Genomic DNA, 27,934 nt, shown 5'->3' with positions numbered 1-27,934 from the left:
TTGTTAAAATCTATACATGCACGCACGCATACACACACGCACACACGCTCTGTATGCATCATTTCAGGTCACTTTACTGCATAATTAAAAATAATAATAAAAGTAATGAAAACATTGCAATGATACTCTTAGAGCAACAGAGGTCTGAGGCACTCAGGGCAGAGAAGACATTTTCTGGCAAATTGGGTATTTGGTAGTACACGAGTCCAGTTCTGTGAAGCACTAACCCCTTCCCCCCACCTTAATTCTGCAGTGCCAAGGGGAACCAAGGGTATGCAGTACCTCATATGCTTGGGTCTAATGTGGCAACAAATTCACCAGACACCTTGTAAAAGGTGTATTTTATGCCCATGATTGTATGATTCAATGTCTGCATTGGTTTAACTACTTCTTGCATTACTGTGGTGTAAGACTAAGTTTGCAAGGGGGTCTGAAAAATTTCTCATTACAATTCAGAGGGAAAAATAAATTCCCTCAGCAGACACCAAAGATGATGGAAAGGAAGTGGGCACGGGAAAAGAAAGGGTAGACAGAAGAGAGGCTTATCAATCCACACTCCTTTACATGAGTTTCCAGCTCATCGTGACCCATCAACAAAAAATAAAGGGGTATATTATACTAACATTGCCCCCTCCATACCCAGTTGAGGAAAAAAGATCAGTTTTTATAGCTGCACCCTAAGACTTTCCAAAAGCATGAAACTCACTTAACTGTGGGGGGAAAAAATTACCTGTTTCAAAATTACCAAAAGAAAATGAAAACAGCATTGAAGGTGTTTCATTTTCTCACACTCAGACTTGTTGTGAGATATATACTCATTTCACTGTACGTCTTGCAAATCCAATCCCCCACAGCTACTGTGGATGTACGTTTTAAAAATGCCCCACAGTTAGCACACGCAGAGATCCCATGAATCACGGGATCTTTTTGGTTCTTGTTTCATTCCTTTACCTAAGCAAGTCTTCACTGAGCTTTTGGAACAGGAGGCTGCTTGCAAATACTGCTTTGCTGAAAAGCAGCTTATTCCAAGGAGCTGCATATAAGACAGAATTTATTAATTTTCCCTGTAGGAAGCCCATACTATCAAATCTCCAGCAAAAGAAACAAGTCCTGCCATTAACACAGTGTGTCACCTACAGCTGCAATCCCCACAGAGGCCATCACCAGAGAGATGGGGACAGAATGAAATTCTTGGCAACATGCATGTCTTTCTCCCTTCTGCCCCCTTCTCAACTGATAAACAAACAAGGCCCAGCCCATTAGAACAGTATCTGCAGAAGCAGGAGCAAGTCTTTGGAACTAGAAATGCTTAAAATCTCAGGTGCCACTCACATACCAAGAGCACACTGAGGTGAGAAAAACCTGGATCCCAAAATATCAAGTCCCAGTGGGAAAGGTTGCCCACACTTTTCTAGCTAATATCATGTCAGCAACAGAAGCAATTGTGGGTCTAATTGGAAGAAAGGTGCTAAAGAGATAATTGAAGAAAAAAGAAAAATATAGCATGAGTGTTGTAGGTAGGAGGAAAGCAGGAAATTCTTTAAATTCTTCTCTGCTTTTCCAGACATTGGGTGAGGTTCTTCAAGATACTCCTCTTATCTACAATCACTGAGAACAAAGTAAATGATGACATCTCTCTATTCTGTACTCCTAAAAAAATGCATAGTACAGAGACAAAAAAAATATACATATGTATTGTTCAGATCCACCTGCTCAGTCTAGACTATCACTGGGACATGAAATGGGGACGAATACTGTCCAGCCGCCGGGTCAAGATCTCACAGCCTGTATCAGTGACCAGAAGTGTGTGTTCAAACTGGGCAGATCGCTTTCCATCTCTTGTTACTGCAGTCCAACCATCAGGCCATGTTTCATCTTGCCAACCACCTAAAAACATAAATGATGATTTTTTGACCGTTTTTAAGTAACAGATATCAGTTCCCCAGAGAGAAATGGGAAAAAAAAAAAATATATCAACTATATAGAATAGAACCAGCATCCTATTCCATCACTACTTAATAGTAAACAAAAGTAATCATTTTACTCTATTGCTAAATTGCTCACCTTCACAGATCATTGGTTCAATTGTAAATACATGACCTGGCTTCATGACTCCAACTGCCTTATTTTCTGCAATAAAATAAACACTCAAGTTAGAAAAAGTGATCCCATCTTAGTAAATGAATGAATCCTCATCCTAGAAGAATACAGCAGGAATACTGTAAAGTCAGAAAAGTCCTTCTAAGATGACCCATTCACTTGTCCATTTTTAATTCTATGTTAAGATTTCCCTTAATTCTTTCCCTCTCCCCCTCCTCCAACACTGCCACATTTACTCAAGGAGCTTAAAATTAATTGCTGTCTTTCTCTCCAACAACTGGAGTTCAACTCCAGTTCTATAAAAACATTGAACAAATGTAATACAGGAATTTCTGCACACTTCTATGATGAAAAACAATTTAAAAAAAAGATCAGTGAAAATAATAAGCACTTCAAGGTATTCAGAGAAGGCTTGAAACATCTTAATTTGTTTCTACTGAACCATTAGCTCCAATAAATTGTCAAAATATGATTGCGGCTAAGTAATCCCATGATTCCATTTATGAAATACACATTGCTCTCCCCACTACTCTCTGTAATGGGGTCATAGTAGTGCCAAGCTGATAATGCTGTATTTCTTTAGCTAACATAAAAAGGCAGAGAATTTCAAGGCATCCAGGACAATAACACTGGAACTTTTTGTCCATACATACACCAATAATGTCTATGTGAAGGCACATGAACTGATGCACAGCATTTCTCTAGGAGTGTAGTTTGACTGAAGAAAGGCTTCAGCCTTTTTCTTCTGCCCTGTTTCACCTTGAATGGTGGCGCAGCTTAGATCTGACTCAGCCTAGCATATAAGAGCTGGAACAAACTCCAGTATTGCACAGGAACTGTTAGCTCCAAGCTACTTTGCTGCTGTAGACAATTTGCATCAATTCTTACATACAGATTCCCCATCCCCCTACTCCAATTGTGTAAATTTATTATATTGTCTACACCACCTAGGTGCTTCAAAAATCTCAAACATCAAGCTGACACAATAGCACCCAGAACATTTTTCTTTTACTTAAAGGGTCTTGTCTCTACCTCCATCATCTGCTGGTATTTCTTGCTCTCAACACTTACATATAAGTTTCTGGTCTTCCGCATCTGAACAAATTTTGTCCATTCCCTGTAGTCTTCATGATTTTGTTAAATAATTTAAAGGCTTATAAAATGAGCTTTTTGCTTTTAAAAATCCTTTCATAGTAAGTTAGAAATAAGCAGTACCCTTCATTTTTTTCCCTCCAAGAGGCTTTAAGTCCCTCAGGTACTTCCACTTTGCTTTTGCTGTGAATCTATATTTAAAAATACCAGAAAAAACCCAGCATTTTCCTTTCTGGGAACAGACATTTTGACTCAATTAAAAAAAAAAAACCAACTTCAAAGTTCCCAACAGCCAGGAAAGAGAAATTTCCTTTTTCTCGGATTGCATTTTAATTGATATAAAATGCCCTCCACCTCCAAAGAATCCAGATTGTCTTTATTTTACATAACAAAAAGTAAATACCAGGAATTGATACCCTTCTACCCTGCGATTAATAGATTTTCTCTGTTCTCTCAGAAAAATAACTTGGGGAAATGACAACACGAAAAATCAGGGATTGCTAGATTATAATCTGTAACTATAACCTGCGTTAAAGCTCGTTAGGAGATGGGAAGATGGAGGCATCTGTCAGTTCTGAGGAAATAAATGTCCTATCAGGGGAGCTTTGGAGCAAAAGTGTTTCTCACTGCTTCATGATATTTATTCTATCCTTAGTTGTCCACAGGCACTTAAGCTTCTCTCTGTGGATGCTGTTTCTTAGTCCTGCTGGCAAAAATTGTCCTGGGGACGTGGCCATTTCCAAAAACTAAAGCTGAGAACCTGCTGAGGGAAGAGTCATTCCTCCTCTGCCACAACTACAAAGAAGTTTCCCAGAACATCAGATCACAACACTCAAATGAAGACAAGTGAAACGTAACAGGATCCAGATTCAGGCACAACACCTGTCTATACCATTCAAAAAAGCCTTTTATTTACATTTGGAAATGTCAGTAAGTTTTTGCTTAGACCTAAGGATAGAATGTGCCCATTCATGTCAGACAAGGACACCTAACAGATTAGTTGGGAATTGAGACAAAAACATCGAACACTTACCCAGTACGGATGAGAGCTAGCACTAAGCATTAGTGTAGGCACAGACTGTCTCAGTATGAAATGTATTCACCTTATTTAGGTTCATAAAGCATGCTATGGTCCAGAGTTTAGAAAAAAATATTTCACAAGTGCAAAAATGCTAACTTGATGGCTGTCAGGCAACATGCTACTTTATTAGAATATAAGCAAGTAGTAAATTGGGTGCATTCATTGCGTCTACAAGACAACCCAAAGGGAATGAATACTCACTGGCATAATGTGGCACATTAGGGGCTGTATGGAAAAGTTTATGGATTCCATGCCCGCAGTAGCTCCGAACCACTGAAAATCCATTTGCTTGAGCATGTTTCTGAATAATGTTTCCCAGTTCTCTGTACCGAACACCAGGTTTTACTGCAAAATTAAAGAGATACAGATAGACATTTACAGAGCTTTCTTTCAACATAACTAACCAAACACCATTCAAGCTAATATCTCTGTAGCACTCATGGCTTGTATAGCCATCTGTTCTAGTATGCAACCTCCTATGATCACTTAACCCACACCAAGTATATAACTGAGTGCAGTAACATGAGAGAGGGAGGAAACAGTCTCATTCATATAAGAGAGAAAATGAGAGAGAAAGAAGAACACTCCTTCTTCACAAGAACACTACTTTCTCAATTTCACGGATGTAAGTGCTTATATAATAAAAGGTTGTCGAAGCTTGAAATTAAAGACAACAAAAGTCTTTCAAAGTACTTGATAACTTCTCATACCAGAGTTACAGTGCTTTTTTCAATGAATGTATGAACTATATTTTAATGTACACTTATCTCTCTAGTACTATGTGAAAAGTGCACACAAAGAGGAAAAATTATTTTACATGAAGGACCAAGGTGGCAAACAAACAAACAAGACAAAACTGATATTTCTACTCTGACAAGACTTTTAGTGGCAATGTTACAGCAAATAAGAATGTTCATATGCAAGACTAACTTTTTTGACAATCCTTTTAGGAAGCCTTAAAAGTTAAAGAGTTTGAAACAGATGAAAATGGGGTGAAAAATTCACTTTGACCATTGGACAAGGGAGTAGTAATACCATAAAAGCAACAAGGCCTCATCCATCAGCTAATGAAGATGCATACCGAAAGCAACTTTGAGCCACTAAAAAGAAAAAAGAATGTAAATGCTATTTCAAGATCATTCACAACTCTCCTAGTTGAGCTGTGCTGGTCCAATGCCAAGAAATTAAGATGATTTAGACTGGGAAGAGACAACCCTTTTTAACAGCTGAGACACTTGCTGCCAGAATTCCTACTAGCAGGGAGTGTATAAAACTCATTAAAAGCTGTTACAGCATCTAAAAAGTTGGTAAAGAAAAGTTACACCAATAATTTACATGTCATTATAATGAACACAAAGGTGAATTTCTGTCATAGTTTATACATCAAAGCCAGGATATGAAAGATAAGAGACAACATATATAACACTTGCTATAAAAATAAAGTACAGGAGCAAAGGTAAACATTATTCTGATGATTTAGCTCTGAAAAACGAAGTGCGAAGTGGTCATTTCAGAATAGTAATCCCACATAAATAGCTGCTTGATCACACAGTGAATACACATCGTTCATATGGATTTTTGTCTTTTCAGCTTGGCTAGCTATCTTCAAATTATTAACCAAAGTAAATTTTTTTTTTCATTTACTTTTGATTAAATGCAAGTTTAAAGCCTTCATATATAGAACCTTAAACTTCACTCTTCAGAGGCCATGAAGTGAGTAAATTTGACTGGGGATGTTAAGAAGCTGCAGGGTATAAAAGATACAGACCATACAAATATTTCCAGGAACTTGGGAGATTTTTGTTTTGTTTTCTCTAAGAGAACTTAGTATATTCCTCTGTGAATGAAGTTGAACGTGACGTTCTCTAGCTACCATTCTGTCTCATTGTATGTCTCAATGAACCTGTCCTGAGTTATATCTAAGCAACATAATTAAAGTTCTGTGGGTAATGAAGGATATGGATTTTCTTCTCTGGCGCCCTCCCACAGCTGAAAATCAAAAGCTCATAATTAGCTCTATGAAATAACCATCAGGTTTGGCAGGGGTAGAGAGATATGTTTTAAGTGTTCAAACAGTGTTTTACCCTGTCAGTTCATTGTGCAACACCATACAAAAGTAAGAAGCCATACTTTGGTTTTCCAAAACATACTTTGTTCTTCATGTTCTCTAAACTACTCTGATCAAGGATGTCTTATTCATATAACTAACAGTCCAAAAAGGTTGTTGCCATGTCAGTATCATCATACGTGGATCAGCTCAGCATCAATTACATTTTCCTTGTCAACCCACATTTCAAATAAAAGTTGCAGCCACCACCCACAGAACTGTGCCACTTGAAGAACCACTGTATTATACAATATACATGATCTGCTGGTGACACACACTAATGCTTCTGTGTTCTACAACAGAAGTCACTCCCGGGTAGTAGCAAATATGAGCAATCACGTTTGAGAACCAAAACCGGAATGCTTCAGGCCCTAACAAAGGGTTTACCTGCATCAATGGCTTGCATTAGGCACTCGTAAGTTGTTTGGACAAGCCTCCTTGCACCCTCATCAACTTCTCCAACATAAAACGTCTCGTTCAGATCTCCATGGTAGCCATTACGATAGACAGTAATATCCACTGCAAAGAATACCAGATATATTGTAATATTAGCACTGTATTTCTCACTCCTTGTCTCTTGATTTGTGAAAGGACAACACACACATGTAAAAATGTAGTATTGTAACTGTGAAGTTATAAGATTACTTTGCTGAAAGAGTTTACATCTGGAATTGTTCCAGAATCAATTCTCTCATGCTTATCCTGTAGATTCTATAGAATTAATTAATAAGATAGTGTTTCACTGGTTTGATTTAATTAAAAAAGAAGAAAAAAACCCACACCAATGCAACACCGACACAGCAAGCTTATGATCGGTTTTCTAGGTAAATATAAAACAGGAAAGAGAAGCTCTGTGGTCCATAGTGATTTACCTGGTTAAAATATTTTCTTAAAATTAATTTCAACACTAATAGGGGGAAATTAAGTTTTAAAAGGTATGTAATCATGTTTTAACCCATATTTTAACTTCAGTAATTCCTACGCATGTTTAGAGTAAGTCACACCTTTGCAAAAATTGTAATGCCAAAATCCATTGCTTCCAACCAAAAAGGTAAGATTTCTTGAACATTAAATACACAGCAACTTTCCAATAGTATTCCCAACTAAGAAAAACACATCAAATGACTTAAAACCTTTTTCTTTCAAATGAAAAAAATTAAGCATTCAGTATCAGGCAAACAGCAAGAATGAGAAGGACATGCTTAAAAAAAACCGAGATTTAGATGAACATATAATAGGAGTTTAGAATTCTGTTGCAGCAAAACCCTAACTTGTTTGCTTTGCCTATAAAATTGGTTGTAAACTAAAAGTGATATAATTCATTCTTGAAAAATAGCAGCATAAGTAGTTTTAATGAGAAAAAAATAATCTTTTTTAGTTTAACTCATTCAAAAAAAAAAATGTTTTTGGATTAAGAACATCCATACAAGATGCCTGTGACAAATAGTCCTTCTACAAAACATAGGAACAGGCCTACCAGTTTAGACATAGCTGTCATCTATTCTAGTATCCTGTCTCTCATAGCAGATGAGCACAAAATTAAACACCCTGCCATCATACAGTCATTATATATAGTAAACACATGCCAAATATTCTAGATTTGCATATCAAGCTGACTTCCTGTGGTAGAATGGGTACTTTTGTGTTTAACAGACTTTGTCAGTCTGGTAGGTCTAACAGCTGCTCGAGTACCAAAACTACTAGAATAGTTATTGAGCTGCTATTCATGAAGAAATCCACACGCAGACCCCCTCACAGGTAAACAGCCATGAAGGAAACTGTACTGAGCAATAATATTTTAGGAATATGGTATATGCACCACTTAGAGACCAGTACAACCTTGATAGGAAAACACAGGAAAAACAACATTGGTGTCAACAGTAAATCTGTACTGCCGGTAAACATTTAAGAATGAAATTAACACCGCATGAAAATACTGCCCGTGGTGGATGCATGCATGTGCAGGGTTACACGATACTCGCTGCATGACTGCAAGGGACTACTGGAACATTTTGACCCATGTACATGGCTAGTATCGTAACAACAGGACTGTAGAAACCAGCCTCCTGGTAACTTACCCAGGTACGCTTCTTGTGAACTGTATCACAGCTCCTTAGCAGAGTGTCCAGACTACTTGCTACAAAGAGGCTGTCTCTACAGGCCTCGTGATTACAAGACTTTCTCTTGATGCTGCCAGATTTGGCCAGAACATCTCTCTTTACAGAGATACCAGCTTTGTTTAAGAATCTGCTCCCAGGGAACAGTACGATAACAAAAAGTTACGATGCCTTCCTCAGAGCAGAGGGTTTGACTAGACATCACCTGCCAGTACAGTTTTCCTGTGGTTCTAAAAACCTGTTTCGGACTCCGACATGGCCACCTTTGGTTCCAGCAGGTTAAAAAGTTCTAAGAGAAAGATGGGCACTTCCCTCTATTGTTCACTGGGCTCATCCCTCCAAAGTACTTTTAACTCCTCCTTTGTATCCTATTTTGCTCCTCCTTTTAAAGAGGCTTTAGAGCCCCTAACCTTACCAAAAGGAAGCCTACAAGACTTGGAAGCCTTTTGAGCCCACAGGGAATGCATGTTCAATCCACAAAATGTGGACCATTTTGTAACAAGACCTACTCAGCCACAAAAGAGTAAACATCCTCATCAAAACAAAGCAGAAGACTCAGAGCTTGGGCAAGCACAGCCAGGGCAGGGATGTGAACAAAGGTAGGACTAAACCCTCTTATAAAAGGTGTTTTCTAGCATTGAGGTACACTCTTGGCATGCAAATAGTGGAGAGGTAAGGCACTGTGTAGATGAAGCCAGCCTAGTAAGCTTAACTGGGCTTCTTAGTTTGGACTCCAGCAATGCCAGAAAAGCTGGCAACAACAGAGAGCTGTGCAAAGGCATCATCTTTGAAATTTAAAAAAAAGATAAAGGAGCTTTGGCCAAATGGTTACATGTATGCTTAGAAAGAGGCAGCAATCATGAGGCTTCTTCTGAAAAGGCTGGTACCCACAGCACTAAGCTGTAGACTTAGTAGCTGTTATTGCACCTTAATATATGTCAAATATCTTGACAACATAAAAGGATTCCAACCTGCTTCTAAAGGTAGGCCAAACCTTAGGATACACTGGGTATTTATTTACAGATAAAAGCAAACCGATGCAATAAACAAAGGTGCAAATGTTTGTACAAAACAAACATCATTTATTTTTACTGCCAAACCAAGAAGAAATGAATGAGAACACAAAAAACAGTCAGGTAATTTACAAAAGTATCCCTCACCACCCAAGAAGGCATAAGTACCTTGAGTACCATAAACAAAAAGCAGCTGGTACCATTAGGCTGTGAGATGCTCAAAAAAAGAGTATGTTTTTTAATATGCACCTATACAATACCTCACCGTTAGGATCCTTTACAGTCATCATAATCTTCATGTCCATAGCAAAATCTTAAGGATCTAGAGCCATCTAATTAATAATTCACACAGAACTAATCCAGCTGAATAATTCAATATACATTTTATTCACTATTTATACCATCTGGAACAGCTAGAACTTAGCCCACAAGTGGAATACTCAGGCACCATACTAACGCACAGACCAGAGCAGAAGAATTATAAAGCTTTTAAAATGCACCAAACTTTTGAAATTATTTTATTAAATAAAGTTATTAATTTAAATATGTAAAGAGCAGAGGTTAATCAGTAAATGAGAACAAAAACCTCTCTTAAGTAGCTATTCCAATCACGTTGCCTGCTAGTGAAACCTCACCTTACTGCATGGTTTAACTGGATAGAAGGTAGAAAATGTTGAGGGTTAGTTTTCATAGCACTTACCATTAACAATATCTCCCTCCTGCAACGGCCTCCTGTCAGGAATTCCATGACAGATCACTTCATTCACAGATGTACAACACGACTTAGGGAAATTATAATAATTCAGAGGGGAAGGATAGCAATTCCTTGCAATACAAGCCTAATTTAGAAAATACAATTTACACTTTACATTAGCAAGTTTTGTACAAAGGAAAAATGTATGCACAACAGCTTTACGATAAGAATGATAGGTTGAAATGCAGCAACTCTTGAAAATAAGGTTCTTCAAGAACTTTTTGACATTATGGTATTTTGTTATGCTTTGCATTTCTTATCAGGAAGAAAGTAAAGTTACTTTAATTTTGTTTCTACTCATTTTTATGTTCAACTACCAATGCTGAAATACTCAGGTTTAAAACAATGTATGGCAATATTTAATCAGTTTAAAAACCAGCCATTTTCAATGACTGTTTTTAAGCACCTGGTCTAAGACTTTATGTATTTTTGTAAAACACACAAGCTAGACAAAATAATATTTAGCACCACCCTTTCACCCCTAGCTTTAAAACCTTAAGCTGCTTCCTTTGCACTCACTCTAATAACCTTTTGGGGATTTTTGCAAAACTGACACATACATTTTAAATACACTTACATATACATACATATACACACTATATGACATAATGAGCAATTCTGGAAAAATAATACTGTGTTAACTTTTTTTATTTTAAAAGATAATACTGTTTTAAAACTGCAAAGTACCAATTAGGGATATCGGTCAGTATCAAAAATCTGCCATGCAAAACTTGCCAAAAACTGCTGAGGAGGGACAACACCATTTTAACTACTAGTTATTCATATCAGACATTATGCATAAGCAAATAGTTTAATGTTTACTGCAGTTCAGCAGAAAACTCCAGCCTAATCAAACCAGAGGAAGTTCCTTACAATCTTGGCCCAACAGCTGCAAATGCAGATATAAAGAACAGCAACCAGAAAGCTCTCTAAAAAACTTAACAAAATCATTACCTTCCCCACAGTACACACAAGTATCTTCAATTATCAGTTCACATACCTTATAGAGAAGACAGCAAAGAAAAATAAAAATTACACAATTCAAGTATCTATGAATAGTTAAGCCAGGAAGATACTTGAACGTGTATTTCAAACACTTTGCTGGACTGTGGCTTTAGTTTGCCTGACTGCTTCAAACATCTTGTTTGAATTCTCTCTCAGGCTCCTCAGTTCTGATTCCCAATCATAAGTAATTAAACTTTCTCCCCTGTACATCTTAACCAACAACACAGAACACAAAGAGTCCATGGCCTACATGTGATGTTCTTTATATAATAGTATCTGTGGGAGCAAAAACGGTTGAGAAGAAGAAAAATTGTATGATGTTAACCAAGAAAATAGGTGAAGAAACTTAGAGGGAATCCGAAGCTGAAGTCATGGAAGGAGCTGATACAGAGACAGGCGCAGGAGTTCCTGACTCATTTTGAATCTAGGGTAACGTACTTCTAACATCTGCACTACCGACTAACTTCAAATTGGGAAACAGTTCAAAATAAATAAAAGGAATTCACGCAACACCAAAGAAAACCACACAACAATCATTCAAAAATAAAGAGACAGAAGAAAGCACTTATAAACACAAGAGGAACAATAAAATAACCTTACTAAATGGACAGCGTGATCAATTTCTTCAGTAGTTACACCTGCTTTCACCATCATAGCAGCAACATCCAATACTTCTCTAGCAAGCTGCAAATGAAACAAAAATACTGACTTAAAATAAGACCAGGACTACTCCCTAGATGACTAGCAAGCCATTTGCTACAGCTACACCGAGACTGCTAGGGTAGACCTGGGCTCCAGAAAGACTTCGAGATGTCTACAGGTTATATTACTAAGCCGCCTCTGTGAGATTTGAAAACACTTCATTAAGATTTGGGAACACAATTTCCTTGAATACCATAAAATTGAATCAGACTACCTAAATACATTTCAAAGTTTGACTTCATGCACAGGGAATTGATTACAATTGAACAGCTCCTTTTCAAAAATTGTTAGGGATGGGGGTCTGTTTTGCTTTTTAGTTTTTACTTAGTACTAACTCCAGGAGAGGAAAAAGTTTTATTCTCATTAATGCAGTATAGAATATATTCTTAACAGTAACGTTTTAGCCACAGATTATCTCACTTGTAACAACAAACCCAATAACAGATAAAAGTCATCTTCCTCCTTGCAACTTAGTTTAGTGTGAATTTGGAATCACAAGAAGAGAAAAAGCAAGAAAATACCAGATTTCCCAAACTGTTTTCAGTGCTCAAAAGTGGTTTGAAAGTTTGTGTACTCTAGTGTGCTGTCACAAACTGGTAAAATCACTACAAATTTTTAAAGAATAAAGGCGCTTTGTAACAAAAACCAAAACCCCCTTACCCTACACACTACTCGCATCCCTTCTATATCCTCAGATGAGAGTATTTTTATTTGAGAGGTTCCTTTTAAAGCCTGTTCTGATTCAGACATTCCTGAAAAGAAAAAAGAGGGAGGAGGGAAAAAAAGAAAGAAAAAAACCCATGTTATACAGAGGAGTGATTGCTATGTATATCCAATCAAGGAACTTAGCTTACCAATGGCAGTAAAAGTACATACTTTCTCACCACAGACTAAAGTAATGAATGCACCAAGTCATAGCATTACCATCATTATCCAGATTAATTTGAGTTCATAAACCTTCCACAATATTGTAATGCCCACATGTGCTCAGGATGCCTGTTCACTTGCTGCATAAAACCATCATGTCCAGTTAGTCAAAACACAACCTTAAAAATCAGATTTACATGGAAATTATTTTATTCATAGAAAAGTCTTTTTTAACTGCTTTGGTGATAATAGTAATAAATGATATTCTAAAGGAGTCAAAGAATTATATAAGCTCGTGAATATCTCTAGTTATACTACTGCAATAATCAGCTGATGAAAATATGTAAATTCTTCCTACCGAATTCTGTGCCAGCTCAGTTTTATAGTTGAACAACCCCCTAAAAGACAGTATTTTGTGTTGTTTAAATATTTACATTCTGTAAAGAATAACTACAGAATGGATGAAGATTTTAAAGTAATTCTAACAGACTATTTAGCAGCTTTTTGGGGAAATACAAAGCACCAATACCAATATAAAAAGGGAAAAATACCAGAACATACAAATAAGCAAGTAATTTTGAATATATTCCCTCTGTGTTGAAAACCAGCTGGAACTCAAACATCAGTTTTGGAGGTTCCTTACTGTAGTTTTGTTTGGTTTTGTTATTTTATAACACATTTCCAACAGATACACTGATGTCACCGAGAATGGCTTAGCAGAATTCACCTGTGACAGGCAACTTATTGCTGTTTGTTACGAAGTTAACTACTGGATTAGGACTTGCATGGGGTTTTTTTCTTTTCTTCCCTGAACACCTTTGAAAGATAACACATTACAAACTTCGGACTTCCAAAAAAACTTGTAATTTCTGAAAAATCAGTAAGTTAATGTGGTGGAAAAAGAGGTAGAGTGAGAAGAACACATAAAGGAAGAGGTTCCCTTCTCTAATATCTCCTTCATGCTTTAAAGGCTTTTTCAATTAAAAGAAAATAGACACCAAACATAACACTCAATAATTGTGATTTGTTTCAAGTTACCTAGCGGATGATCAGCATAATCCGGTCTCTGAATATAACTTGGCACAGGTCTTGTTGGCGTCTAAATAAATCATAGTCAAAGCTGGTTAGGTTGTAAGAATACTTATTATAATCACAAAAACAGAGACCCATGCAGCAAAATTAAATACAGTGAAATATGGCTAATTCCACTCAGAAAAAGTTGCGAAGAATGCAAACATTCCAAAACAGTTCTAATTTTCATTTCTCAAAGATTCTCCTGTTGCTTTTATATTATACAACATCTAACAGCCAACTTGACACATAGAAGTTTTTTACAAAGCTGTGCAGTAAATGAAATTGGTTTTATAACATATTATGCCTGTTACATTGTAGCATTTATTCTGCTACTTTCCAGACTGCAAATGCACTTGTTCCAAATACATCCTTCCCCTCTCCGGTTATTAGTGTCTATTAGCAAGATTGTTATTTCTAATCATCACCCCGGTCATTAGCACTTTTTATTATAGTTTCATTTGCATCAATCCCACAGCAGTCAGAAGACAAAAAGGGATGACATGACTAAATTACTTGGCCGGTGACATAGCCAAAACACCCTCTCTCCAGTGACACTAACAAACACACATGGGCTCAGGCTCTGTTAATCTGTTCTCTGATGAGCCTGTAACAGATGGAGAAGACTATACAGGATGCCATAGCAGCAGCATTTCTAGCACAGGTCATTTAGAAAAGACACATGTAAATAAAATGCCATTATTCCTGTAAAAACTTTGGCTTATTCCATGTACAAACTTGTACCAATTTAAAAATACAGCGATACTGAGGTTGTCTTCTAAACACACCTTTCACAGCTGAAGATGTTGCTGACCTCAGTTATTCTTCGCCATTCCAGTGCTGGACATTACTATAACCTCTGTTCCTTCAGCAGAGATGTTCACCAGCTAAATCACCAGGTTATTTCAAACCATTTACATAAAATAAACCTATTTATTTAAATTCTAAATTAATTCACCTGAGTTTTTCTGAAACAGACTGCTCTATTATTGGTGAGAACAGTAAATAGCTAGGAGAAGACATCATCTGAAATAGCAGCAGCTTTTTGCAGAATAAATGTCAAAATGTACAGCCAAAAGTTACGCGCTTAAAGCCTGCTACTGCTGCATGTCACTTCACAGGCACTTCCTTAACTTTAAATATACCAAGAGATAGATCAAGTTAAAGCAAAATGAACTGCAATAAAGACAGAGTCATACATGTCCTTGCCATCATGTTCAAATTGCTTAAGAAGCTTTCCTCTCAGCTAAAATGTGGGAGATAATCAGGTCAGGACTGGTCCATTAGTTGCTACAGAATGTAGCAGCACTGGAGTACAGAGTGGCACCTACTGCTTACCAGTGGATAGTGTGGCCTGAGTTTACCAGTATATCGATAACCAGACCAGGGATTTGTGTTAACGTCACCTTCCAGGGTCCAAGAAGAAACTTCACGTTTAGCTTTTTCATCTTCTGAAAAGACCAAAAACAAAGAAAAAAAAAAATTGCAGCAGCAGAATATAAAAACTATGGGGTCCAGAAAGTGATTTAGAAGTACCTAAGTCTAGATTTGACTCTTTCTGGTGTTTTTAGATACTGATATATGAAAGTATAAGTGGCAGTTACCATTTTGTACTGCCCTTAAGTTTTCCACATTCAAAATTCATGTCCTGCCAACTCTATCTTTACTTAATAGCAAACTGGGGTATGTCAGGACAGCAGTACCGAATGCACAAATGAAGCATAGCAATTAAGCTGCTCTTCATCTGTAGTTCTAAAACATAGTTCTGTGCTTGTTTTCATTCTTAGAAAAAAGCATACTTTTACAGAAATACTCATCCCTTCAATTAACACTCTTGCACTGTAGATGAATGTTCCTTTCCTGTAATTTCTCTTAGCATTCAGCGACAGAAATGACCTGGGGTGGGAAGGACGGTATCCAACTGTTAGTTTCAATATATGGAGCCTGCTACCCCTCCAGATCTGATGGAGAGAGGGTGGGTGCTGCCACTTCTACATTTCAGGACAGGCAGTGTGTACACCTTACAAGATGGTCCCAATCTGCTGGAGGTTCCAAGCTCTCTCAACCTTGTGAAATTCATGTCTGATGTGGTTCAGTGACTGACTTCATTCACAAATAACACAGTCCTGACAGGGCAGATTGAAGTGTTTGCAATAAAGGATTGAAGCAAGTAGATCGTGAGTGTTACCAAAAGGAAAAATATTTACTCAGAAAAAGGAGGCAAGGGTTAAGAAAGAGCATAGCAGCATTAATCTTTAACTCATAACCTGATAGCTTGTTTGTTTTCTCTTTTATATCACATGAGAATGAAGAGATGGCAAAAGGTCTGCCATACCAAGCCCTAACACAAGTTCCTTAGAGTCTCTGTGGCTGACATCTCGGCCATCTGCTCACAGGACATTCAGTTTAGATGAACCACAGAGAAATAATAATTTAAAAATCCAAAGTTTTAACAAAGTGATATTTTGGGTTCCACTGAGATGCTTCAGTAGTTTGTTGCACTGAGGTCTTGAGGGCTATTAGAACCAAGCTGGATCAGCTTGGGCTCAGCAGTTATCCAGAAATCCAACAAGATCATGGACTTAGCGGAACCATAAAAAAATTTGCTCTCACATAAACAACAGCATGAGAAGACTGCACCAGAGGATTAACAGAACAGTTTCATATCCATACAGGTACAAAGTAATAGGATACTGAATGCAAGTGCGAACTATGAGACCCCTACACTGGGAAGGCAGAAAGAAGGAATATATTTGTAATTGCTTGTGCTACTCGAACCTATCATTTATCATGGAAAAGTGCAACATTTATCATGGAAAAATGAGTTTTACTGGGTTTTAGGAAAGGAGAAGGTAAATTACTTGAGGATTTGAATTTCTGCCATGCTGCTTACTTTTTAATCCCACCACCCTTTTAAGCAGAGCTTGATGAAGATGGGCAGGGGAATGGGTGTGAGGAGGTAAGGGGGGCAGAACTGGGGTCTGGTCTCTCTTTTTGTTTGGTTTTAAACTCATGGATTATTTTTACTACTCAGGTAAGAGAGAATCTACTAGTATTTTCTATGCCAGAGCTACCAGCCGTAACTAAGGCACACAGATATTCTTATTACCTTCAACTAAACTCAGCAAAATCCTCACTATGATACATCCTCCTATCAATGGCTGCATGAGTCCACAAAAGCATTTTCCTTTTTTTTTTTTCCAAAGGGGTACACCTCAAATGTACAGAACAGCTGCACTCTGACTGGCTCGCCTACATTCCAGCAAGCGTCTAATCACAAACACTTCACAAGAGCCTGTCCCACTTTACTGCCTTTTACTACATTAGACATCAAAATGCTATGATGGAACAAGCCTGGCAATGCCTTATAATAATGGTTTATTATTCTCCTTGCACTTTATTTCAACATCCCTCTTTCTCTGTTCATGTACCTGGCAATGTAGCTCAAATAGAAAAGGGAACAAAACCAGGAATTTCTGTACCACTGTCCCTAAAATTTTACATAGAGATTTAGATTACCAGGAACTCGACAAAATTTCAGATATGCAGAATTCAGTGCCAGGTGTCTTGGAAAAATCCATACCATTCTTGGACAGAGAATCACAGAACTGTTGAGGTTGAAAGGGACCTCAGGAGCTCATCTGTTCCAACCCCCTACTCTAGCAGGGCCACCTAGAGCTGGCTGCACAGGACAAAACAAATCAAAACAATATTAAAATGCATTTAAAAAAGCGTACTTACTTGCTTTCTTGTGTAATAACTTGTGAGTGGCCCAGCTTCCCTTAAAACATTCCTAGAATTGCAAACAAGCAAAAAAATATATATGTGTTAAGTAGCATTATCCTGGACAGACATACCATCCCCACAAAACAGAGAAGCAACAGCATTTTAAAAGAATACTAGAAGACTGATTTTATTAACCCTTGTAGCAACATGCAGTAAATGCTACTGTAACTGCTAGTCTTGACAATAGAAAATACTACATTCAACAGCTTATGAGTCAGACAGAAAGCATAGCCAGACAGATGCACCCATCTCCGTGAAACACACTGATCTAATCTTATCTACTAAATATTGTCCCCTTATCGTTTTAATGAGTAACTAAACACCATGGTTGCTCCGGGTTGGCTGAAACACGGAGTCTATCTCCATACCAGATCTTAGAATTGCAGTGGGCAGGATGGTTCTCCCTTGGCTCCTACAAGAAGCCATCTCCTCTTGCTAATTGTGTCCTTTCTGCCTCCTTCCCCAGCACGGGAAAGCAACAGAGACCAAGCAGCACAACCCCAGGGGAACAAATGAAATAGATTAGGGGTGGGGGGAAGAAGTGAGAAGAAGTGAGGGCTACTGAACAGGAATAAGATATTTAAAAAAATAAAGTTGAAATGGAAATCAAGAAAAGAGTGACTGTGAAGGAGTTTGTCTTTTTCTCTTCTTTCCGATCACAAGTAGAGCAGTTCATGCAATGAACAATGAATCAGCAAAAGGGCAGATGGAAATGGCTGGCAGCTGGAGAAGAATAAAGAAAGACTAAGATGAAGGAAAGACAAGAAAAAAGGAGAGATTTAAGTAGAAAAGCTGCAGAAGTCAGCATTAAAGGTAATTCTTTAAGGTGCTAATTAGGAAATTACTTGGTTTTGTATCAGAAAGTCTAATTCAATGGCTATGTGCACTCAAAACAACCATTAGGAAACAGCTAATTCCAATCATTTACAATAACATCTGATTTTCTGAAGAAAGAGGCAGGAAGCAAACTGTTTTCATTTACAAATAAAGACAATATTAATGCTGAATCATCATTGTAAAACTACCATCCAGAGCCAACAACTGATTCAACCTAATGTATACAACACTCTACCAGTCCAAGACAACAGATCTGTAAACTAAGCCCCGTGTTTAACATTCTACCCCTGCTTCACAGTTGCTATTGAGCAGTCTTAACTGTCTGCTCCTGTAGAGCCATGTTCTCCCCATTTTCTCGTTAGTCTTGCAAACAGTAGTTATCAAATTGTATCCACAAAAATACAGTAAAGTGGTGCACAAGTATGCCTACGTTCAAGGAGACCCTGTTGTGTGCTATTTCCCTCATTACCAAAACCAGTTGTTTGTTGTCTTCTCCTATGCCATATACTTGAAGACGCCACGTTCTCTGGACAGGCATTCGACATGCCATGGTGCTATGTATTGGTCTGGGCAGCAAGAGTTTTTGAAACCAACACTTTAGGTTAGCAGAGAGAACGTGTTTTTGAACAGGCAGCAAAAGGTTTTACTGTCACACTTGTACAACCCACTGCATAGACAGACCTTTGTGCTGCATTATCTGTTTTCTGCTGGGAGAAAAGGAGCAGGTTTTAACCAAGGCCTATTTTAAGAAAAAAATAAAGAGCTAAAAACCCTATTTGAAGGACACTAGAAGCATCATTATGGTTTTAATCCCCTTTTAAACACCAGGTGTCCGTTCTGAATCAGAAGGATTGTGCAACTAAGGACTTAGAGCAGGTACCAAGTCTGCAAATCTAGAATCCGCTTCTTGGGATATAAAGGAGCATTTGCGGAATGAAGACATACATCAGCTGTGGTAATTACTGGTTGTAGTTCATTCTCTCCTTCCCCATGAAATTTGGGGGTGTATTCTCCAATGCCATTCCTTTCCCCAACACCAACAGTCTTTCCTCTTTGCCAGCCCATAACCAGAAAACACCAGGCGGACACTCCACTGCTGGCAGTATCATAACCTGACAGGCTCTGTTTTGGCTTTTTATTTCCTGCAGCTGTAAACAACCTAAGAGGATCCTGCATACGGCTGCCATATGTCTGAGTTTTCCCAAACGTGTTTCCCAGATTTTGCTTGCCCTCTATTTCCAGTGGAACAGCAGCTCCATCGGAACTACTGCCGCATAGCTCCAAACACGCTGCTGTACACCGGGACATCCCAGACACGTGCACTATATGCACATCAACCAACTGCAACAAGTACACGCAGCAAGTCCAAAGCATTTTTGTAAGCACAGGCTATTACACATGCAGTGTACAATCAATTAATATCTGTCATGGTCTGACACTTTTGGAAGGCACTCAAAGGATATGCTGCATATCCACCTACAACCCATGTATTTTGTGTAGGATCAGTCATATGCTTCCTGTAAGCACCGGACTCACTGGGTACACACAAGCTATTTATATTCAGCGACTTACCGCACAAGCACTACATTGCACATGCCTGCAGAGCTCTGCCTTGGCAATTCCAGATAAAAATATGGCAGCTGTCACCTCACAGGTTGGAGAATCATAGCTCTGACGACAAAGCACTACCAATGTACCACTGCATATTGCAAACACCCTCACCTTCTATACAGCAGACTTCCTGACAAGCCATGGAAGAAAGCCACTCTTTCTCTCCATCTGGGCAACTTTCTGAAGAATTTTCTGGAGAAAATTCTGGTTTTTGCTGAGCCTTCTCTGCCGAGCCTTCTCTCAGCCTTCTGCTGAGACATTTACTTCAATCTTCCTATTACCATTCCTGCCTCTAATGATTCTTCCATGTTCCTATGCCATATACAGATCAGGATAGAAAATTTTCAATGATTACATGAACAAAATCCAAGAAAAAAATAACCAGGGTGATTTTTAATATTAAAATGAAGAAATTAAAGCTTTTTTCTTTCTGATACGGTTAAGAAAAGGAACACTTGACCTTGCATGGCTATATTTGAAAACATTAATTAGCTTCAGGGGGAAAGTACACAGGAATAATATGAATTTGGCTTCAAGTTTCTTGAAAGATTTCCAGGATTTAATTTCAAACACTACATTATCCGTTAGTATGTCCAATATTAACATCCCAACCCTTCTCATCTAAAGCATTTTCCTTTTTATTGCATGCAGTTTTTATATAGCAATTAAGACAGACTTGGAAACACTGAAGAGGACTGTACAAGAAGAGAGGTCAAACGTTTGACAGAAAAAAGGCAGGGGGCGGAGTGGTAATCCGCAATTTGTTTAGAGCAATCTTGGGTACAACTATCCAATCAGCAAGAAAAATACAATCATCATCAAACAAAGACCATCAACATATTTAAACCTTTTAAAATATTTCTGGCTTCAAGTTATTCTTAAGCCAATCCCACTGATTCTGTGTTTAGAGACACGCTCAAGCCAGTGTTCACCAGAACCTGCGTTTACCAAAAGGTAACCAAAGGCACAATCAGCATTACAATCTAGAAAGATTCCTCTTGGACCACCTCATGGAAGCCATGTTATTTCTCTATTTCTGATTTTTACCTTAAGGACTCAGCCCAATATCTATTTACTGGTTCAAATATTGATAGAATCATGTAGCATAGCAGAATTTGTTTTACAGCAGACTGCATTTTCACTATGACACAATGATCACTACCAAATACCTTAGGCTTTTTTTTTTCATCAGCCATTGAAAGAACAAAATAAAACCCTTGAAAACAGTTATTGAGCTACTTAGCAAGTATTTTTTTTTTCCTAAATTTATGGTCATCTTTACAGTAATAACAGGGAGCTTCTTACTCTTTCGGTTCGTGTATCCATGCAACCTGATTAAGAGGTAGAAAAGCACAGCCAACTGCAAATTCTAGAGGGGAAAAGGGTGCTAAACCAACCAAGATTAGGATATAGCTACACTGCAAACCTCTGTATAGCACAGACATAACCAAATAAGCTTTAAATAAGCTACCCAAGTACAGGAAGCTACGCAGGCAATGCAAGACTGAATTGAAGACATACCCATCGATTGTGTTTCTGCCTTTGCAAGGTAGCAGCTCATTTAAAGTTAGCTCTGCCACCTCTCTGTCAGCAATGTCCAGCCTTAAAGCTGACGCTCTTCTTCAGGTTCCCCCTTCACCTTCAGGTACTGCTGCTTCGTGCAACCTGACATTTGACGCTGACCTATCAGCAAGTATGCAAAAACCACCCCACTGTACAGTCACTAAGAACTCCAACTCGTGTCCAACTTCCACAAAATTACCCATCTCCATCCACTGTGCTCATCATTTAGAGACATTGTGATGAATTTGCAAAGATACCTATTTTCCGGGGAAAAAAAAAAAAAAAAAAGACGACAGCTGGAATCTAGACTATGGGGACAGACTGGCTGTCTCTTTGCACATCATTATACCCTGAATTGTAATGGGCAAACATCTAGGAAACAGTGCCAAGCAGTACACTCTATTTAAAAATATTCTGAGCAATTTTTTTAATAGAATTTTAAAATGTCCTTCAGAATGTAAAATTGTCTTGGGCGTAATCTGAGATCACGTAGTTTTGCTTAATGAGAACTTGTTTTTAACCAAACCACCCTGAAGGTATGCAAAACAGAAGACAAAAAAGCCTAAGTATGGCATTTAGCTTAAGAAAAATATCAGGTTATCAGTGAGATATATATATATTTAATACAATAGAGATTAACTGTACATTTTATCCATAAATATAAGTATGTTGAGGAATACAGTTGTTAATACATCTGATGTTAAAAAACCCCAGTTGCTTCTTTTTAGCATGCTGAACCCTATTCTTCTAGGTGTGGTACAAGCCCACAGAGACAGCCTCTGGCCTGAAAAACTCAGTACAAAATTCCCAAACTAGCTTAAGCGGCATACATGACCAGTCTGTTTTTCAGAAGAGCTGAATATGCATTTTCAGATTCAAATGCAAGGGAAGCACCTCCATGCAGCACCTTGGTATCAGCAACATTGCCTCTCTCCTTCATCTAAAGCCTGATCTCACACAGAGACACCTGGGTCCCACATGACAAAGCCCTTTCTCGGAGGAAGGGACTGCATTTTGCAACTCTTCAGATTTACAGAGACATACAAGTGATTTTTGAGAGCAGTTTAGGAACAGTGGACCAGAGAAATTCAAACTGGACCATCCTTTCAGCATATCAAACACTAGCTTGGAAAGCCTGTCTATAGGAGTCTGAAGTTTTACTTTCAGAAGTTTCGAGGGCTCAGCATTTGTGCCTCAACAATAAACAGGCCTTTACCAGACACAGGTATTTATGGTGATTTATAGGCAGTTAAAAATGTCAGCTTCTTGGTGAAGGAAATCTGTCAAAAGATCTTCTAAAAGACAGTATCTGCAGAGTGCCATTTATACCAAAAGAAACCCATGTGTTGCACTTGGATCCAAGCAGCAGGTTTTAGCCTATTTTAGGCACAGCAAAGAACAGTGAACCAAGAGTGAAATATGGCACTTATGTCCTACAGTCTGACACAAGACAAGACAAAAAATAGTTTCATCCAGGTCCACTGCTCCCCGCTCCTCACTCCCAGCACACTGAAGGTGAAAGGGAACAGCAAAGGGGGATGGGACAACACCACTCTTCTCTTCAGGACCACAATTTTTCACAAACTACTGTGACCTTGGGTATCTGAAGCTGTCAAGGGCCCAGTTCTGAGTGTCAGTGAAAATGTGCCTCCCAGAGGCGGTAAATCAGTATACAAACCCACTGAGAAAACAGAGCACCATTTCCTTCCTGCCACTGCAGTTTAACAAGTCACAGCCCAACTCAAATGGAAAAAGTCCCATCAGTAGGTATCCACCATCGTGAGAGAGATGCTGCTGTCTCTGTACAGTTCAGAGAAATCGTTTCCCTTCAAACATCTAAAAACACACATCCAAGCACTGCTCAAGTGCAGCAGCTTCACCATGTCACAGTCCTTACTTTTGACTCTATAACAAGATCACTTGATATACCTGGGCCTCTTTGGGTCTGACAATACATGGGCACACAACGCAGGAAGGGACAACCATTCTCCTTGAATAAGCAATCTGTGGCCTCCGCCTCTCGGAGAAAAAAAATGCAGCACAGGCCACTGACTTATAGTAAGAGAACATTTCCAGTATGTGGCTAGAAATAGGTATTTCTGAATTTGCTGGAGAAATGCCCCCACACCAGCATCCAGTCCACACCACAGAAAACCTCTGACTACTCTGTTTTGTCCGAGACACTTATACAGATATAAATAGTATGAGAGAGGAAGTTTTCATAAAAGCAACACAAAATTATTAATAAGAGATCAATTTACAATTAGAAGACTCATACAGAAGTGGTAACTGGAGATCTCAAGAACTGTTACTACTTTCCCTCTTTATCATTCAGCAGCTTGTAGAGGCATAAATGTAAATTGTTTGCATATTTAAACACAAACTGTTTATGTATACTACATATAATTTACATGTGTATCAATAAAGGCAGATTTCACAATAGAAAATTCAACTTAGTAAGAGTAACAACATGCTTGAGATGTGATGCTGGGCATATGTGTTATCTCCACATTCAGAAGATATAGTAATTCAGTCTAAGATGATAAACACACGCAACACTGTAGTAGGTCTCTACAAAAGAGAAAGCAAGACAGTGAAAGAAAGTAGCAGTGACAGAACCTGATTTACTAGCCTAAATAAAGATATTATTAAAGGATAACAGCAGACAGAATCCCTAAGCAGAATATTCCCTCTCATTACATCTTGGAGCTAAAGAAAAAAAAAATAATGCTGAGGTTCAACACACCACCTCAGAGCTCCTCCGGTGCTAAAAGCCACCTTTACCCCATCTCCATTACCAGTTCAAAACCTCCCTGCTAGGCCACTGCTCTGCTGCCTTGGCTCCCCCTCTCCACCCATGACCCACCATCACAACTGTACCGACTTTCCAAGGTGCACAACACCCAGAGATGAAACAGCGTGGGCTCAAAGGAATTTCAGAGGATGTCAAATTACTTCAGAGTAAGCATTTTCAGGGCACGTTGTTGAGACATACTCTTTTCGATGCAGAAAGGGGGAAAAAATAAATGACCGGAATAATGCCCTTTCTCAAGGAAAGGAGAAACACAAATGATAAATCCACTGGGGAAATCACTGTCTTGATACAATCTACTTGAAAAGTTCACTTCAATTCTCTACGTGCAATGACAAAAAATAATGCTTAATCAAACTCCTCACTACAGTCCTTACCACTTGTATTAGTATTTCTTAACAAATTGTATGTTGCTATTTATAATCCAAACACATTGCTCCATACTGGTTACCTTTCTACAGTAGTTCACACTCTTCTATTGCTTACTCTTAACATTGGAGAAAATAAAACTCCTACAAATTTGGTTCTAGCTCTGCTTGGAGTTTCGGCTGTATGAATAAGTCATCGTAGGCTTCCAAGAAAATTAATTAACCTAGCATGCATGTCCATACAGATGCTCTTACCCATCAAAGAGACGCCAGGTAACTTGTCACTCCCAGAGTAAGCGCCTGCATACCCGTAGCTAACACTGCTGCATTCAGTAAGGATGGGTTGACTTTACGGCTATACCAAACTGGGCCACAACGGGCAAGTGCTCTTCAGCAGCATGTCCTGAAGCACTGGTGTTTTCTGATCCAGCAGTGCACAGCTTCGGGAAGCTGAACTAGCAGAAAATTGAATGCAACTGCTTTTCCTCCATGAAAAGAAAACTCTAAAAACCCCAGAAGTGGCTCACCAAGGAATCAGGGCCAGCTTAATGGGAGGCATAGAAACCTTCATCTCTGGAGGGAGGGAATAGGACTTTGTCAGCTATAACGCAAGCTGTGCTGTGAAGTGAAATAACATCCTAGGTCCACTCACTAGCTTATCTACCTGTTATTTATGCGTGCAATACCACAACAGAAGGAAAACCACCAAAGAGAACTTTGGAAAAGTTTCACAAATGCTAACCAGTCCAGTACTGTCAGCTGAAACTTGCTGGAAGTTCAGAGAACATTTCCTGGCTTTAAAGTCTCCTTTGCCTATCACAGGCTTATCTGAACAGACAGCGAGGTTGTCAGCAGCACCTCACCTACCCTCCTGGCCATGCTTGCAAGACACCAGCGGAGCACTGCAGTGAGTCTCCTCCATCGCACACATCAGATAATGGGGAGAGCTGAAACCTCGGGGCAGCCTGTCCTGGGCCCCACAGAAGGTGTCAAGGGGGGGCTGAAGGTCCTCGCCACAGGCTGAACACAGGGACTCTTCTCTCAGTGCATGAGATTTTTTGCATGTCTTGAACACAGGCTGCCATTAATTTCCTTCTCTCTTCTGCAACACATGTCACCCCAAAACCTTCAAAACATCTTTCATATGGGGAATAACTACTTACCTACTTTACTGATCAGGACAGCAAGGCACAGTGAGAAGGAACAACACACCCAAGGTCACTCTGAAGTAAGATGACTGGGATTCCCAGTTCAGTATTTTATTTTCTAGGCAAGACAGCTTTACAACCATGTAGTCAGTTACCCAGCAGCCTACTTTGACAAGCTAGTAAATATTTCGGGTAATTCCCCTTTTACCTTACAACAGTAGCAGGTATTTCAAAACAATTAAACCTAATATATAGATAACAAGAACATGCGTCCTATATAAAATTAGCCAAGCAAGGGATGGAACAGAGGCGAGTAAAAATGTTACCAGAACTCCTCACATCGGCTTGTTTGGTCTGTTAACAAATGGTTTTGTCATCACCAACTAATATTTGTATATGCTGAAGATGCATTTATGATGAGTTTTACATCAGACGTGCCAAAGCAGGTAGTAAAATGCCGAGCAAATCGTACAAACCAGCTATAAGCACCACATGGGAACTAGAAATACAGAACTGTCAGAGTAATTTTGAGTTGTAATTGATCTAATTTAGAGCATAGACTCCCAGCATCTCCCAGTATCTGGCACTGGAGACTTCAGGGGAAAGTACCAGAAACCATGCAGTGGGTGTGTTACATCCACGTGGGAAGTTTTCCCCTGATCCTCTGCAAACCATAACTACCAGTTTACATCCTGACTCGGAAGAAAATTTTTCCAATTAGTAAATTAATCTAGCTGATGCGACTGAATGATTTTCTTAAGTTTATCTTCAAAACTTGAATGACTTTACCCTGAGTTATAATTCTGACAATGAAGTTCATCGTTAATCTATGAATTAAAACACATACCTCCTCACTGATGTTGACAGAAATTACACATGCAAAAAGTTCAAAGGATTAGGCTACGTATTTAAAGTTATTAAAAAGCAAACAAAAAACTCCACTCAACAGCCATCAGGCAGTCCTTTTTATTTATGTTAAGGACCAAAATATATTACCACTGTGGCAATAAGTGAGGGTAGCCAAGGCCTACAGAGTACGTTTAACAGGAGTTGACGGTTGTATGACAACTGGCCTAACCTGAATCTCCCTGTTTGGTATCCTTAAAGTAAAATATCCAAAGATATTAAAAAAAAAAAAAAAAAAGCACCAAATCATTTTCACAAAAGCTCGTATGTAAGGGAAAGAGAAAATCTGTTTTCAGAGCAACAAGTCTCCCGGTGTTTATCAAAGCCAAGCAACTCCAGAGCCAGAGCTGATGCAGACACAGAATTGCACACGCTGGAATTTGATGAGCGCGTCTCATTTTGTCCCACTAAGCCCTTATTTTTAAAGGGGGTGGGGGGCACGACGCGGACCACCCAAACCTTGAGGCAGAAGAAAAACCGTGCACCCCCTCACGAACGCTGCGGCTGCCCTTTAGCAGTGAAGTCCCCCATGAGCCCCCAACCACGAGGAGGGGCTCCCGCCCCACCCGCCAGCCCAGCATGCCCCCCCCCCCCCCCAGGATGCCATTCCCCCACCCACACGGGGGAACTTTCCGTGGGGGTCAAACGACGGACCCTCCTCTCCGGGACCTCACGAGGGCGGGAAGGTAAACCCGGGCACCAAGGGCCGGGCCCGGGCGGCCGGTTGATGGGGGGGGGGGAAATGTGTGGGGGCAGAGGAAGGAGAGCCCTTTTCCCCGCCTCGCCGCACGCCTCACCTGAGAGCAGAAGTAGGAACCCTGGATGCCCAGCTTGAGGCAGGTCGGGCACTGCAGCTTGGCCTCGCTACTGCAGCCCGCCGTCTCGCAGACGCGGGTCTCCACCGCCGCCATGCTGCCGGGCTGCCACAGGCGCGGCGCGGCGAGCGGCGGTGGGGGGGGGGGGGAAGGAGGAGCCGCCGCCCGGAGGTGCCGCC

At 39.3% G+C, this 27,934-nt stretch overlaps 1 protein-coding gene across 1 annotated transcript; it reads right to left on the bottom strand.

The window, feature by feature from the left end:
• Positions 1 to 54: 54 nt before the first annotated feature.
• On the bottom strand, positions 55 to 27,884 carry METAP1 (methionyl aminopeptidase 1). The gene is made up of 11 exons (XM_074823150.1): positions 27,738 to 27,884; positions 17,651 to 17,702; positions 15,248 to 15,360; positions 13,877 to 13,937; positions 12,632 to 12,723; positions 11,870 to 11,953; positions 10,211 to 10,349; positions 6,768 to 6,899; positions 4,475 to 4,618; positions 2,065 to 2,130; positions 55 to 1,887 (listed from the first exon to the last, which is right to left on the bottom strand). Exons 1-11 carry the CDS (start codon positions 27,849 to 27,851, stop codon positions 1,727 to 1,729), a joined length of 1,158 nt encoding a protein of 385 aa, XP_074679251.1. The 5' UTR covers positions 27,852 to 27,884; the 3' UTR covers positions 55 to 1,726.
• Between the last annotated feature and the right edge of the window lie 50 nt (positions 27,885 to 27,934).

The sequence above is a fragment of the Strix aluco genome, chromosome 4 (genome assembly GCF_031877795.1).
Source record: "Strix aluco isolate bStrAlu1 chromosome 4, bStrAlu1.hap1, whole genome shotgun sequence".
NCBI lineage: Eukaryota > Metazoa > Chordata > Aves > Strigiformes > Strigidae > Strix > Strix aluco.
Note: the sequence above shows the minus strand (reverse complement) of the source record. Positions and strands in the feature narration are given on the sequence as shown.

What these genes read in the sequence shown, in the direction of transcription:
- METAP1 (XM_074823150.1), bottom strand. Translation starts at nt 27,851, where the DNA reads ATGGCGGCGGTGGAGACCCGCGTCTGCGAGACGGCGGGCTGCAGTAGC. An exon ending in TTATGCTGATCATCCGCTAG is followed by an intron (nt 12,724 to 13,876) that starts GTAACTTGAAAC and finishes TTTTCTTTTCAG; the next exon opens with GAATGTCTGAATCAGAACAG. An exon ending in AATGCAAGCCATTGATGCAG is followed by an intron (nt 4,619 to 6,767) that starts GTAAACCCTTTG and finishes TTAATTTTGCAG; the next exon opens with TAAAACCTGGTGTTCGGTAC.